Here is a 16,125-nt window from a genome sequence, read left to right as displayed (position 1 = left end):
ATGACTGATACCAAGAGCGGGTCATGAGCCATGGGAATGATGAGCATCTTCTTAGGAGGATAAATATTTTCTTTACAAACAAATGCCTATCTTTTTACATAAATTTTTGATCATTAATATCTAGTAAACAAAATGTTTGCTTTCTTGGTTTCTGTTCATTTGGACAAATTGGATCTGTGTTTTTTTTGCCAGCTACCAGGCCTTTCTATATGCTACTTTCTTCTTTAAATGTTTTTTTACAAGTCAGAATTTATAAATCTGCCCTTTTGTCTGGCTGTATCCCATAATCAATCATATTGTCATTCTGCTTTCATTTCCCTTTCTTTCTGAAAATAGAAGGAAACTGTCTTTTGACTAGAGAGTAGATTTCTAAACCTAGCAGGTAGAAAAATTATTTAATAATCTGGAAATCAGAGCAGAACACGAGTGCTTCCCATGGATTCCCAGTCTGTATTACCCAGTAGTTTCTCATCCAGAAGCCAGCTTCTCCTGGCTTTCCTTGAGCCCTTAGGTTAAGTCATTCATCCATCTTTCTTAGACTCTTAGACAAAATGTACTCATTTAAGAAACTATAATAATGAGAGGGATTTTGTTTCCCTCCAAAGAGAGTCTTTGGCACTAAGACATTATTTTTTGTCTTTAGGTGTTAAGGATTTCAGTCAATGTCAAGAGGTAAGAAGGATAATACCAGAAATAATACCAGATGTAATCAGACTTAATTTTGGGTGAAAGTATTTGGTGTAGGGGAAAGAACGTGAAAAGTATTTGTAGAGTGCTGAATAGCTTGTAATCTTTCAACATGCCTTAGATCTATTATCTAATTTTCTCTTCCTTACAAAAATCCTATGAAGTCTGTAGATTCTGGGCAATTGAGTTCTGATATTCTTGGGTGTACAGATATGGAGATTGAATACACAATACCATATTGCTTTGTGTTTTTAGGGAATACCCCACGATTAAAAGACAGGGCTGGTTTTATATCCTTGCTTTAATGCCTATGCTAATTGGCTGGGTAACTCTGGGTGTGACCCCTTACTTCTCCAAACCTCTGTTCCCTTAAGTAAAGTGGGAATAATTCCTACACTACAGGGTTGTTGTAAGGGTTAAGCATCTAATCCATAATGTGCACTCAGTAAATACAAGTTAGCCTTCTTTCTTCATTTACAGTCTAAGAATGGTTTTCTTAGAATTAATTTATAGCTTATGAAGAAGAAAACCTATTAAGAAAAAAAGCCAGTTTAGTGTATCTTTTTTTTTTTTTTAGACGGAGTTTTGCTCTTGTTGCCCAGGTTGAGTGCAATGGCACGATCTCAGGTCACTGCTACCTCTGCCTCTTGGGTTCAAGCGAGTCTCCTGCCTCAGCCTCCCGAGTAGCTGGGGTTACAGGCACCCGCCATCACACCCAGCTAATTTTTTTTTGTATTTTTTTGTATTTTTAGTAGAGACAGGGTTTCTCCATGTTGGCCAGGATGATCTCAAACTCCTGACCTCAGGTGATCCACCCACCTAGGCCTCCCAAAGTGCTGGGAATACAGGCGTGAGCCACTGCGCCCGGCCTTCAGTGTATCTTTCAAAGAGGTATACTCAGGATACACAAAATTGTTTTTCATAGAACTTTGCCCTGGGTTTGATCACCTGATAACATGCTTGAAAGATACCTGGTGGGTTTATCAGTAGCCAATTCTAGCAAGCCCATGATCTAGGAATATTATATGTGCCAAAAACAGTGCTGAGGGGTAGAATACTTGCCAGAGGCCCTGCAGCCCAGAGCTTTGTGAATCATAAAGCTACATCTTACATCTGAATTTATAAGTCCACATAGACTTTAAAGATTTCATTTTGGAGGGGAAGGGATCAAACTAAACAATGTCATTATTACTTGAATTCCGAGATCCAGGGGAGTAATAATTTTATTGTCATTTTGGATAATGGGACTTTGGTTTTTAACATTACAATAATAAGTAATCATAACAGTGGGAACTAAATGTTCCCATAAGAATCGCCTAGGTAGGGAAAGTGCAGAAGATTCCTTAATGTGGTATACGGAGTAAGAATCAAAAAAGAATGACTTGACTTTAAAGTTTAGAAGCATCAGTCAGTTGCCACCCTTCCCCGTACTTTCCCTGGAGGATTGGTGAAGGAGCACTTATAAATCTCACAAGGAGATAAAGCCCCGTGGAGCTGTCTGTGAGATTTATGGCATGCTGGGAAAGCTTCTGGGCTGTGGGGAAGCCTCTCCATTCATAGCAGGCTTCATTCACAGAGAATATTAGGTCACACAGAAGCTCACTACCCCCTGCTGACCTTTACAGACAGAGATTGGCTGGGCTGCACAAAAACAGAATGGACTCCAGCAAGCCAGGGCACCTGTTAACCTGTGACCTTAGGTTATGGAGACCTTGGACATTTGAGGCTCTGAATGAGAGAAAAAGGAGGGAGCTATGAATTTTGGAAGTTCACTCTGGATACTAATTTGTATGTGACAATTTGTGATCTTATTTGGCAAATGCAACAGTGACTATTTTAATTCAAACTCCCCTCCCTCCATGCAACTCTTAAATCCTTGAACTTCTGAAAATTGCATGTGATGTATTCCTTTTATAAAGTAGGTAACGAAATAATTGAAACTAAGTTTTTGCCCTAGGTCCGATAGTAAATTGGCTCCAAATGGAAATGCAACCTGTTAATTCATAACACCTTAGTTCAGCAGTCCCCAACCTTTTTGGCACCAGGGACTGATTTTGTGGAAGACAGTTTTTCCGTGAACGGGGGTTGAGGGGTGTTCCTTTCAGGATGAAACTGTTTCACCTCAGATCATCAGGCATTAGTTAGATTCCCATAAGAAGTGTACAACCTAGGTCCGTCGCATGTGCAGTTCACAATAGGCTTGGCGCTCCTATGAGAATCTAATGTTGCCACTGATCTGACAGGAGGTGGAGCTCAGGCGGTAATGCTGGCTCACCTGCCATTCACCTGCTGCTGTGAGGCCCGGTTCCTAACAGACCATGCACTGCTACTGGTCCGTGGTGCAGGGGTTGGAGACCCTTGCCTTAGTTATTGGCATTCTGAGTTTGAAGCAGAAAAGTATCAGATAAAAGTGAAATTATTTTATTTGAAAAATGTGGTCAGTAAACTTCTTAAAATCCACTTAATATTTAAATTTGCTTTCTGGGAAACTTTGGAATCCTTAAAGGATGACCAGAATGTCAGAAATGGAGATTTGTGTTAGAGAAGATAGAATCTGTTATGGATTCATGTTGAACTAAGACTCCAGGAGTACTACTCTTTTTCAGGAGATGAGAAACACAGCTTCCTGTTTCCTTCAGGAGGTTTCCTGGACTCTATCTAGGAAACCCTACTGAGACAGGATGGCAAAGGGGGATGGGATTTCTGTGTGATAAAACGCTAGCTATTGTTTGTTATTACAGCTCCCTTTACATCTTCCTGAGGATGAAGGGTATTCATCATAGAAGCCTGACCATGTGGCTTCATTCTAACAAGTGGCTTCAAGCAGGGTCAACTCTTAGGGCTCTTGTAGTTTTTTCAGAGCACATTCGTTTGTCATACACATGCCCTTCTGCCTCTCCTGCCTCCACATTTCTACTTTCTTCATAGTTCAGAGGTGTAATTCCCTTCTTCTATCAGATAAAGATCATAGTGACAACACAAATACCTTAACTGGAACATACACAGAAAGAAAATGTCTCAGCCAGTGCGAAGGTGTCTCTTGACACTGACACATTCTGAGAGGGACTTCTGGGCAGGGGTATGCTGATAAACTTGCCCTCCAAAATAAAAGCCCTTCTTTGTAGCATTGCTAATTTTCATGGCGTAAACAGTGTCACCATGGCTGAACTCACAGTACCAACATGATGCCACTGAACGCAGAGGTGAGGAGTGTGCACATTTGGCTCGTGCAAGGGGTTCAAGCTGGCACCAGCATACCGCATCTAAGCCTTCATATGTTTGCATAATTAGAGGAAAGGTACATATGTCAGCACATATGTGAATCTGGTGGTGAAGATTTCTTCTGGTTTCTCTGCCCAGAAATGCCATCATAGATCAGACGATGTATGAATTTGCCACATGTGCAGGTGCCTCTTCTGGTGCTGCCCATCTTTACTCTTGGAACCCTCTTAATTTTGGTATTCATCCGGATACCATCCTTAGCCTACTACTCTTCCTATTTTAATTGATGTAATTTCTACATATTTCCATCTTAGACCCTTCTCCCAACTTTTAGATTCTAACTGCTTATTGGACTTAACCATTGGCATGTCCTCCAGAGTACCTCAAGTTCTACATTCCAAAAAGGAATTTAGTACCTACCCCACCAAAATCTGACTTCCTCCCCTCAATTTTCTTTCATATAGGTGACACCATTATCTTTCCAGCCATCCACACTAGAAATCAGGTGAAGTTTCCAGATTCTTTATTTTCCTTCATTTTATCCTCTACATCCAATTGATCAGAAGTCTTGATGATCTTCTTTTTGATTATTTGATGGGAGGGTAAATGTGTCCCTCCCATCTGCCACCTTCTCCATTCCTATTATCATTGTACTAGTTAAAGCCCTTGCAGTTGCTTATCTGGAGTATCCACAACTTTTGTACTGGTTTTTCCAACTTTAAAACTGTCCTCATCAAATCTGTCCTCCACATTGATTTCCTTAACCATGCTTAAAACCTCATCATTGGTCTCCCATTTCAACAGGACATAGAGTCTCAGCTCCTTAGCATGCAACCTAAGTCCTCCATAATCTGGTAGTCTCCTGCTGGCTCTCCAGCCAAAGCATTCCTTCCCTCTGTCATATTGTTTATGCAACCACACGTTTTCCCCCTGTAGTGGTGGAAAGGTATGATGCCTTTCCTCACCCATCATAAGGGTCATCGGTAACTCTCCTATAACAAAAGACAGGTTAACAAGAGAAAAGCATAACAGATTTCTTTAATCAAAGTTTTATGTGACATGGGAGCCTTCAGAAATAATGGCCCAAAGACCCAGGGGAAACTTTCTATTTTTATGCTTTGAGTCAATGAAGAATGGACAGCCATGTGGAAATATGATTGGATGAAAAGGTTATGATCTAATGGTAACAGACTAAGGGGGAACCCAGCAAGGCCTGTCTGTTCAGATTCTTCCTGGCCACTCTGTGTAGCATGCTTTCCCCCTGGGTGTGGGCCAGGACCCCTCTGGACCGAGGGTCTTATGATCTACTATCAGACAAGGTAGGTCAGAGAATTTATGGCCAACTTCTAAACAAAAGGGTGAGGGAGGTTAGAGCAATATTTCCAGGCTTTAAGCCTTGCTTTAGGATAAGAGGGGTTTCTAGTTTCTATGGCTCACCTTGGAAAGGAGGAATCCTGGTTTCTATGATTCACTTCAGGGGAGAAAGAAGTGCAGGAGACAGGAGGGCAGGAAAAGGTCAGAGAGAGAATTTGCTTCTGAGGCCTTCCAATTCCTTTAGTTCAAAGTCCTCAGCATGTCAAAATTCCATACTTTGGGATAGCATTTTCATGACTTTGTTAATGCTTGTTTCTCTGCCTGCTGTGCCCTCCCCAACGTAGTTAACTCTCATTCATTATGTGAAACCCTGTGCAGGCCAGGTATGGTGGCTCATGCCTGTAATGCTAGCACTTTGAGAGGCCGAGGCGGGAGAATCGCTTGAGTCCAGGAGTTTGAGACCAGCTTGGGCAATATAGTGAGGGCTTGTCTCTAAAAAAAATAAAAATAAAAAAATAAAAAAATTAGTTGGGGTGGTGCGTGCCTGTAGTCTCAACTACTTGGGAGGCTAAGGTGGGAGGACTGCTTGAGCTTGGGAGGTTGAGGCTGCATTGAACCCTGATTGCACCACTGTACTGTGGCCTGGGCAATAGAGATGGACTGCATCTCTAACAAACAAACAAAACAAAACAACCCAGTGCAGACAGAACCTACTTAAGAAGCCTTTTTCTGACACCTCCTTTACACTGGGCCCCTCTTGGTGCTTCCTCCGTGTCTTGCCTCTCTCCACCATTTTACTCACATTTTATTGCAATGGTTTCTTTGTGTCTGTTTCCTTCACCAGACTGAACAACTTGGTTGCCAGAACTGCATGCTATTTACCTTTATATGTCTAGTACCTTGCACAGTGCCTGGCACATAGTACCGTTTAGTTAATGTGTGGCTGAATAAGTAGATGAATAAATGGAAAAGACAGCCATTGTGTACGTGCTAGTAGCATAAAAATACAAGATACACAATTACATTTCAAAGTCAGATAACAAATAGATTTTTTTTAGTATGCATAGATCCCAAACATGGAATGGGACATACTTATACCACACAGTATGTAATTATTCATTATTTCTCTGAAATTAAAATTTCACTGGGCATCCTGTAATTTATCTGTCAACCCTAACCTAGCAAAAAAGTGAGTTCACACCCAATATTAGGTTAGCACAAAGGTGATTGTGACAAGTTTTTGTTTAAGTTTTGTTAAGTTTGCCACTATTTTTAATGGCAAAAACCATAATCACCTTTGCACCAACCTAATAAAAGTTCACATAAAGCAGAAGCTCATGTTGAGCTTGACATCATGGGCCCTAAAGTATTTTCTAGACTTTACCTTAACATCTCTGAGTGTCCTGTGTGTAAATAGTCACTGTAGTACTCAGGTATACTGGCCTTGTCATGTTCTGCTGTGTGTCATTACATACATGATTTCTGCTGAGAGAATGATGCAAATTTTGTTGCATGGCAAAGAAATTTATGCATTTGAGTAATATAGAGAGATGAGCAGAGCTTATTTGTGAGTCAGCTTGTGGGTTTTCCTATACGGGTTGAGTATCCTTAATCTTAAAACCTAAATTCAAAGTGCTCCGACATCCATGCTCATTGCAGTGTTTTGCAGTTTGGATTTTCAGAATGGGGATGCTTGAATGGTAAGTATAGTGGGAATATTTCAAAATCTGAAAAATTCTGAAATCCAAGCCACTTTCAGTCCCAAGAATTTGAGATAAAAGATCCTCAGCCTGTATTGTGGTGTTTGTTGTTGCTGAATAGTGGTTGTAGGGCATTTGAAAAGGAAGCATAAAACTTACTTTTGGTGTTTGGGGCTGAATGTAGGGATTGGGTGTGGGTTTTAGATATTTGGAGGGAGTTAACAGCTGGAATAGTACTCACTATTTACTTTGCTGCTCAGGCCAAGATGCCTAAGAACTGATATACCGAAGAGTGATCATGGTGTGGAGGACTCCATACTGTCTCCATTCTAATGAGGTTGTTTACTTAACACGTTCCCTGTTAAACTATCAGATGACTGAAGTATTATTTTGATTGAAGGGACTTTTTTTTTTTTTTTTCAAATTAGAAACACCCAACTGGTTAACAGTTTATGTTTTAGAAGGTGAAAGAGTTTATTTTTCCATGACTGGAAACGGAACTGAAATATGGCATCTTTCATCTCTCACATGCCCTTTTTCCTCTCCATCTCATGCCAAAATCGATAATTATGGAAATTACCTGGTAGGACACTTGGGCACAATTTTAGATATTTATCCCATAGGACTCAGACATGTTCTCTTAGAAAAAGCTGGATTCTAAAGGCACAAAGATCAACTAAAAAAACAAACATGAAACATTTTTGTGGTCTCAGTACCATGATCTTGTCAGTAAAGCGACGGTCTATGATTAAATCCAGACTGAGCTGTTTCCTGTTAGCGTGCTAACCCACAGGACAGGCTCAGGCCTCCGTGTCTTGCTTTCTAAGTCTGGGTTATTAAGCACTTGTCTGACAAGGGTTCCACCCCTTTCGTCTTAAACTTTAAATCAAAGTTACTAAGATAATACAAGCAAAAACAGGTCCTAAAGTCTCTTAAAACACTTGTAGACCTATTGAATCTTTTCCTGCAAAAATGAAACTTTCAACATTTTAGCTTCTCTCGTCAGGCCATATGGCAGAGTATTTTTTGTGTTTCCCCTCTGTACAATTTCATTTCAAAATAATTTCAGTGGTAAGCAGATCATTTTAAGTTTTTGTTTCATAAAAAATATACTCTATTTGAATGTTGGCAAATTAGAAGTCATCAGATCTTTCCCCTGCCATAATAAGCAGATATTAGGATATTTAGCAGATCTACAGAAAATGACATTAAGCAAATTGTCTGATAACTTAACATGCATTGTTATTTTTTGTGAGAATGATTGTAGGCACAAGAGCAATTCTATACTTATTTTATGGTATTGTCATTGATGTTCACTTTGAAAATTATTTTTTAAATCTAAATTTTCAAAATATTTTATTAGTCTTCTGTTAGGTCACATGTGGTTCTTCCTAATGCACAGATGCAAACACTGAGGAACAAATACTGTTAAAGGGACTTACGGGAATAATGTATGCATATTGAAATTTTTTTCCGAGTAAAAAAGTACTGAAAGGGAGGGGCTGGGTTAATGAGAAACATAATTCCATTCCCAAGGGAGAACCCTGACTTTCTGCCAAATCTCTGCTTTCTGGCAGGAAATGGGACCCACTTCATCAGGTCCTTTGACAAGCATTTTTCTCTGTGTTTGAATTTTGGGACACATCAATACTCGGTGAAAAAACAGTTCTTTTAAATAATCATTACTTTTGATAAGAAAGATTTAGAATTAAAGTAGAGTTTCCATTGTAAATAAAATAAGAATTGTCAAATTTCAACATTGTTTGGTAAGGGAACACTGATATTATCACAAGGCGAGAAAGCTTGATTTAAATTAGAGTTTGACTATCCCTAACCACTGAGAAGCCATTCCTTTTGTTGTTGTTAATATTTGACATTGAAGTATATTTTCATGTTTTTTTTGTTTGTTTGCTTTTGAGATGGAGTCTCGCTCTGTTGCCCAGGCTGGAGTGCAGTGGCATAATCCCCAGCCCACTGCAACCTCTACCTCCCGGGTTCAAGTTATTCTCCTGCCTCAGCTTCCTGAGTAGCTGGGACTACAGGTGCGCACATTACACCTGGCTGATTTTGTATTTTTAGTAGAGATGGGGTTTCACCATTTTGACCAGGCTGTTGTCGAACTCCTGACCTCAGGTGATCCACCCACCTTGGCCTCCCAAAGTGCTGGGAATACAGGCGTGAGCCACCACTCCCATCCTGAAGTATATTTTCTAACTGCTACTTTTGAATATCATGCAGGCTGACAATAATTTTGGTCAGGTCTTTTGAAGTGACAAAGTACAAAATGCAAAGCATCCTTACATTTTTGTATTAATAAAGAGACCAAAGGAATACACGTTTGAAAATAAAAATTTACATTACATTTTATAATGTTTTGATTTTTCTTTTTTTAAATGAAAAGTGGTAAATATGAGTTAAGTTTTAAATTCATTACAGTAATTTAATAAGCCAAAATTTTTCAAAGTATGTGCATTCTGAAGTTCTGCAAGATGCTCTGAGACTAAAGAGAAATCCGTTTGGAAATGCCATATACCATATCCCTCTCTTGGAGTTGAATAACACATGTTGGCATATTAAAGTGTATGAGAAATTCTGCAGTAAAGAGATATCATTGACTTTGTTGAACTCTGTAGTTCCCAAACTTGACCATAGGAGTTTTTTTGGAACCAGTGTTTTACAGCACACACTTAAAGCAACAGTGAACAAATAATTAATAACATGTGGAATTCTAAACCATATATCTTTTTCACTTATTGTTTCTGATAAAGTTAATTGGAACTTCTGGGGAACAGATGGGTACTACAAGGTTTGTTCTAAAACTACACATAGAGTGATAAAGAACAGCTATTAGACCCTGATCTGAGTTAACAGTCTTAAAAGGCCTAAAGAAACGTTTGATTTTTTGCCTGAACCAGATCCCTCTCCCTAGAAAACTTTCAAAAATTAAATAAAGAGATAAAGCCATCTACCACATAAGCTGGAGTCTTAATTTTAATTCCTGTTAGCGGTTTGACATGATGACATTAAGCTATTCTAACCCCCTTCTGAAAGCAGTTACCACTACTCTGGTCTTTCTGAAAGCAATCCCATCTGTTAGTTTCCTTACAGTAGTTTGATTTCTGACAGGCCAGGTGAAGGAAAAGCAAACATGGTACTTAGTAAGCATAGTATCATCATTAGAGATCCACTTCTCTCTTATTTGTGTCTCTTCTTTAATTTTCACATGTGATTATTTCAATTTAGGAAATCTGACATAAAACAATTCAACTTATGATTCAGATAAACCGCCTGGCAATTGTTTGCATCACTTAGGATTATTTTTGCTTTAGAAATAGACCTCCTCTCTTTAGAGCAGTTTCCTTAGTGCCTATGAAGGATGAGTTAAACTTTCAAAATTGCATCTCTGTGTAATTTGTTAGGCACAGATTTACTGCAGAATGTAAGGCACACCAATATTTTTCTTCATTCTAATTCTCTTCCCTTATACTCAAATTTTAAGCTGTAAAGATTTTATTACCAGTGAATTTTTATGTATTATGGTTTATATCTACCAAGGTACAATTATATCTACCAATATTCATTTACAGTTTCGTTTTCATGTGCTAGCTGCTTCTCATGAGCAAATGTCTTCTTTTAGACTTTGCAAGTTTCCAGAAGGCGGGGTCATACACCCACCCACCCTTTTCATCACTCCCCAGAGCTTAACCCAGTGCTGCTTGGTACGACCATTTTCTCAGTCAGCTCTGTTGATTGCTGATGATATTGAATCAAAATGCACATTGCCGTCTGTAGACTGAAGAAAGTCAGATCATGGTTCCATCTCCATAGATTTCCACGGAGAATATACTCCAACCACAGCCGGTTTTTCAAGCTATCAACATGATGTCAACTGGCTCACAGAAATTCTTAAAATTTAACAATCCTCTCTCCAAAACCAGTATGACTCAGCTCCAGCACCCCACCATAGGAGCCGTCTTTAGGAATGAGTTTGCAAAAAATTTTTTCCCATTCTGTAGGTTGCCTGTTCACTCATAGTTCAACCATTGTGGAAGACAGTGTGGTGATTCCTCAAGGATCTAGAACCAGAAACACCCTTTGTCCCAACAATCCCATTACTGGGTATATACCCAAAGGATTATAAATCATTCTACTATAAAGACACATGCACATGTATGTTTATTGCAGCACTGTTCACAATAGCAAAGACTTGGAACCAACCCAAATGCCCATCAGTGATAGACTGGATAAAGAAAATGAGGCACATATACACCATGGAATACTGTGCAGCCATAAAAAAGGATGAGTTCATGTCCTTTGCAGGGACATGGATGAAGCTGGAAACCGTCATTCTCAGCAAACGAACAGAATAACAGAAAACCAAACACCGCATGTTCTCACTCATAAGTGAGAGTTGAACAATGGGGACATATGGACACAGGGAGGGGAACATCACACATGGGGGCCTGTCGGTGGGGGGAGTGAAAGACTAGGGGAGGGATAGCCTTAGGAGAAATACCTAATATAGATGATGGGTTGATGGGTGCAACAAACCATCATGGCACGTGTATACCTATGTAACAAACCTGCATATGTATCCCAGAACTTAAAGTATAATTTAAAAAAAAAAAAGAATAAAAACAACAACAACAACAACAACAAAAGAATGAGTTTGTCCAGGTGCAGTGGCTCACGCCTGTAATCCCAACACTTTTGGAGGCTGAGGTGGGCGTATCACCTGAGGTCAGGAGTTCAAGACCAGCCTGGCCAACATGGTGAAAACCTGTCTCTACTAAAAATGCAAAAATTAGTCGGGCATGATGATGGGTGCCTGTAATCCCAGCTACTCGGGAGGCTGAGGCAGGAGAATTGCTTGACCCCAGGAGCCAAGATCGCGTCACTGCACTCCAGCCTGGGCGACAGAGTGAGACTCCATCTCAAAAAAAAGAATGAGTTTGAAAACTTTCCATGGAACAAAACAAAGGGAATGCTTGCTAAACCTGATCCTGGTGTCATTAAAAATGTGCTTGGTAAAATTATGCCAGTAAACTAGTTCTTGATGGGGGAGTAAGCAGAAGCAAATGTAACCATTATGAAGTAATACCTCTACTTCTAGAAAGGTAGGAAACATGCATACCTCCACCACCACCACCCTACCACACTAAACTCATAGGAGAGAGCATTGCCTTATATGACGTGTAGAGAAATTAAATAAGAGTGAGGGTAAGCTGCATGCAGTGGCTCACATCTATAATCCCAGCACTTTGGGAGGCCAAGGCGAGAGGGTTGCTTGAACCCAGGAGTTTGAGACCAGTCTGGATAACATAGTGAGACCCCATCTCTACCAAAAACAAAAATACAAAAATGAGCAGAGCATGGTTGCCTGAGCCTGTAGTCCCAGCTACTTGGGAGGCTGAGTCAGGAGGATCACTCAAGCCCAGGAGCTCCAAGCTGCAGTGAGCTGTGATCACACCACTGCTCTCCAGCCTGGGTAACAAAAGGGATAAATAAATAAGAGGAAACATAACAGGCTATGGCCTTCAACTATTTCAATGCTTCCACTTTTACTTTAGGGAGTCATTTCTCCTTATGGTAATTGTTAATTTATTATACAGGTTGAAGGGGACCAGCTGCCTCCAGGACACACAGTCAGTCAATATGAAACCTGTAAGATCAGGACCATAAAAGCTGGCACCTTGGAGAAGCTTGTGGAGAACCTGCTGACAGCTTTTGGGGACAATGACTTTACCTATATCAGCATCTTTCTTTCAACGTACAGAGGCTTTGCCTCCACTAAAGAAGTGCTGGAACTACTGCTGGACAGGTAAGAATGTAAAGGAGCTTTTGAGTTGAAAGAAATGTAGGCTGATTATGGAGTGGAGCACGAGGTTCTGAATCACCTGCGCTTGGTATGCAGAGATATGTGAGGAAAGATTAACGGGAAGGGATGACCTTTGGCACAAATAGCAAGAAGATCATTCAGGAGCCACTTATGGTCTGTTGCTGGGGAAAAATATCTCCTAAAAGATTTATAAAAGAGTTGAGAGTAGATACCTTAAATCTAGATTCAGTTGCTTTATAGATTTACTATTTGCCACCCTAAATTTCTCCATATTTTTATAATTTTATATTATTCAGTAAATAATCAGTTGACCAAGAATTTTACTGGGATGTTGTGGGGATGAAATGTACTAATATGTGTGAAGTGTGGAGCTCGTTCTTAGACCCACAGGAAGCAGCTTAGGAATGGTGGCAATGATGATACGATGATGATGATAACTATTAACAGTCAGCATGTATTGGCTGTTTTACGGATCTGCACATAAATATCCTTGATCCGTATTTTTAAGCTACATATTACATAGAGCAGTATACATTGATATTTACACACTGTTAAACTTTAGATTTTCCTCTTTATTTCTGTTTTATTTAGAATTAAACTTGGTCTTTTAGAAAATATCATTAAATCAACTTGATACTGGGAGGAAGAAAGCTGTCAGCCAAACAATTGTTTTAGAATCGGGAGAATCCTCATCTAAATCCTTATATTCTGAGGTTTCCTGCGTAAGGAAGGAAATGAGATACGGCTTTCTGTTGGGCTTGTTGGGTATTGATGTTTGTTAACTAAATTTTTTTATTTTGAAAGTAATCTGTCCTCATGCTAAAAATTCTTACACTGTGGAAGAGTATGCAAAATATTAAAGTTTATTCATATTGCTACCTTTTCCCCAAATAACATTTATTAGATTTAAAAATATTAGTAGTAAGAAGAAAATTAAATAGACCATCAACTAGGCAAGTAACACATATTAACATTTTAAAAATAGAGGTAACCCATGTATATGGTGAAAAGTTCCATCAGCCCAGATAATTATAAAAATAAAAAGTAAAATATTTTTTTCCCCAAGCCTCCAATCCCATTCCTCCCAGGAAATCACTGTAAACCATCCTTTTGCATTTTTCCCACACTTTTGGGTGTGTAGAAAGTATGTATGTATATATACACACATTTATGTACTGTATGTCATATATATGATATGTTTATATATTTATCATATGACATATATACTTATCTGTGATACAGATAGCATCACAGTACACAGTCTGTTCTGCAATTTTCATTAAAAAATTTTTTTTTTCTATTTTTAGAGACAGGATCTTGTTCTGTTGTCCAGACTGGACTGGAGTGCAGTCGCACAATCATAGCTCACTGCATCCTCGAACTCTGGGGCTCAAGAGATTAGCCTCAGCCTCCTGAGTTGCTAGGATGGCAGGTGCATGCCACCACGCCTGGCCAATTTTCAATATTTACTTATTTGCGTATCTTGGAAATGTTTTACTCATTAAGTGAATTAGTATATATAAAAGGCTTAGAACAGTGGCTGGCATATTGAAAGCTCAAAAAATGTAATTCTTATTTCAAAATCAGCACGTATAGATGAATCTATCATAATCTTTTCAATAGCTTTGTAATATTTATTGAATGGGTTATTGTATGGATAGACATTTAAGTTCTCTCCAGTTTTTAATTTTTTTTTTTTTTTTTTTTTTTTTGAGACAGCATCTCTCTCTGTCTCCAGGCTGGAGTGCAGTGGCGTGATCTCGGCTCACTGCAACCTCCGCCTCTTGGGTTCAAGCAATTCTCCTGCCTCAGCCTCCTGGGTAGCTGGGATTACAGGTGTGTGCCACCACACCCAGCTAATTTTTGTATTTTTAGTAAAGACAGGGCTTTACCATGTTGGCCAGGATGATCTCGATCTCTTGACCTCATGATCTGCCGCCTCAGCCTCCCAAAGTGCTGGGATTAGACTCGTGAGCCACTGCGCCCGGCAAATTTGTTTTTTAAACTTTGTAAACAGTACTGCAGGGAGCATTTTTGAATACATATCTTCTGAATAGTTGCTTGAGAATTCTATAGGATAATGTCATAGAAGAGTCACTAATGGGTCAAGTATATCAGCATTTAAAGATTTGAAAGATAACTGCCAGATTGCACCAATGACGTTTCTGTCCACAGAAAACGGGAGTGCCTATTTCCTCATTTTCCCCACACTCTTGCCAACCGTGGATGTTTTCTCTCTACCTTTGAAACTGTCTTTGCTATGACCTGACCACTGACAAATGATAGCTTGTTGTTTTTGAATTTATGCTTCTTACATTTATGAGTGAGGTTTAGCATCTTTTAAAATTCTTATTGGCTGTTTGTGTTTTCTGTGAACTGCCTTTTCATATCCTTTTGCCTATTTTTCTTCTGGACTCTTTTCATCTAATTATTGATCATCTATTATAACTGCATATTAAGAGAATTAGTTTGTTGCTTATCATATTTTAGAAATATTTTCCTAATTTTTCCATTCGTTTTAAAAGTTATTTATTAAAATTTTTTATAAAGACTAACATTTTTTGTGTAGTCATATATATTAGTCTTAAGAAATACCTTTAATAATCAAGTTATATTCCAATATAAGTAAGGTTATTGACAATAGTGGGTTTTCCCTCAAAGTAGTTTTCTCGTAAGATGCATATAGAGTAAGATTATTTGGATCAATGGTTATTAATATGTTAATCTTCAAGAACACTCACAAAATGTCTGTTCTTTGTCATACATTGATCTGGTTGTGATACTTTGAGCTGCAGCACAGATAGGAAGTTCTGTAGCTTTTTTCATAGCAGTGCTTGACAAAATAAGCCTGGAATATAAACTTGGATTAGTGAGGCATTTCTTTATATAGGCAGGATCTTATGTAATAGATCATACCTGTAAGTAGAAATTGAAAAATTATATGAATTTTATCTTTTTGGTATTTCATGTTTATAAAAAAATGCAGTATGCTGTTGGCAGGCAGTATGAATTGACTGTTCAAAACGTTAAAAAACTCCTACAAGTTTACTTTGGAATTGGTAACCTCTTCTATTTATGGGGTGACTATTGATAATAGGCCACAGATGTCCATAGTCAATAAAGGGGTACATGTAAATTCCAGCTGTTCATCCTAAATAGAGGACATATACACACAGGAACTGGAGTGTTTAGTCTATGACTCATGTACATCTAGCTTTTGATATTTTTTAAATCTTTTCTTTGTTCTATTATAGAGGATAGATATTTTTGCTTTTTAAAACACTAACTGGATGACTGACTAACATTGAACATGAATCAAACTGCATTTAATTCAAGCTGTCATGTAAGATATAACTGAATGGA

At 38.7% G+C, this 16,125-nt stretch overlaps 1 protein-coding gene and 1 long non-coding RNA gene across 10 annotated transcripts in view; one reads left to right on the top strand and one right to left on the bottom strand.

The window, feature by feature from the left end:
* Positions 1-16,125, top strand: part of RGL1 (ral guanine nucleotide dissociation stimulator like 1) — a 289,859-nt gene that overhangs the window by 196,149 nt on the left and 77,585 nt on the right. For 6 of the 7 annotated variants that reach the window (XM_055234759.2, XM_055234763.2, XM_055234761.2 and 3 more), the window contains one exon: positions 12,536-12,744. In XM_055234759.2, the coding sequence (XP_055090734.1) occupies positions 12,536-12,744 (209 nt within the window). Of the gene's footprint in view, positions 1-12,535; positions 12,745-16,125 lie in introns of those variants that run through there. The other variant, XM_055234765.2, reaches the window with a different exon arrangement.
* LOC129458678 (uncharacterized) overlaps positions 1-16,125 on the bottom strand; it is an 81,821-nt gene that overhangs the window by 11,601 nt on the left and 54,095 nt on the right. The window lies entirely within an intron of this gene.

This window comes from Symphalangus syndactylus, chromosome 19, assembly GCF_028878055.3.
Source record: "Symphalangus syndactylus isolate Jambi chromosome 19, NHGRI_mSymSyn1-v2.1_pri, whole genome shotgun sequence".
Classification (NCBI taxonomy): domain Eukaryota; kingdom Metazoa; phylum Chordata; class Mammalia; order Primates; family Hylobatidae; genus Symphalangus; species Symphalangus syndactylus.
Note: the sequence above shows the minus strand (reverse complement) of the source record. Positions and strands in the feature narration are given on the sequence as shown.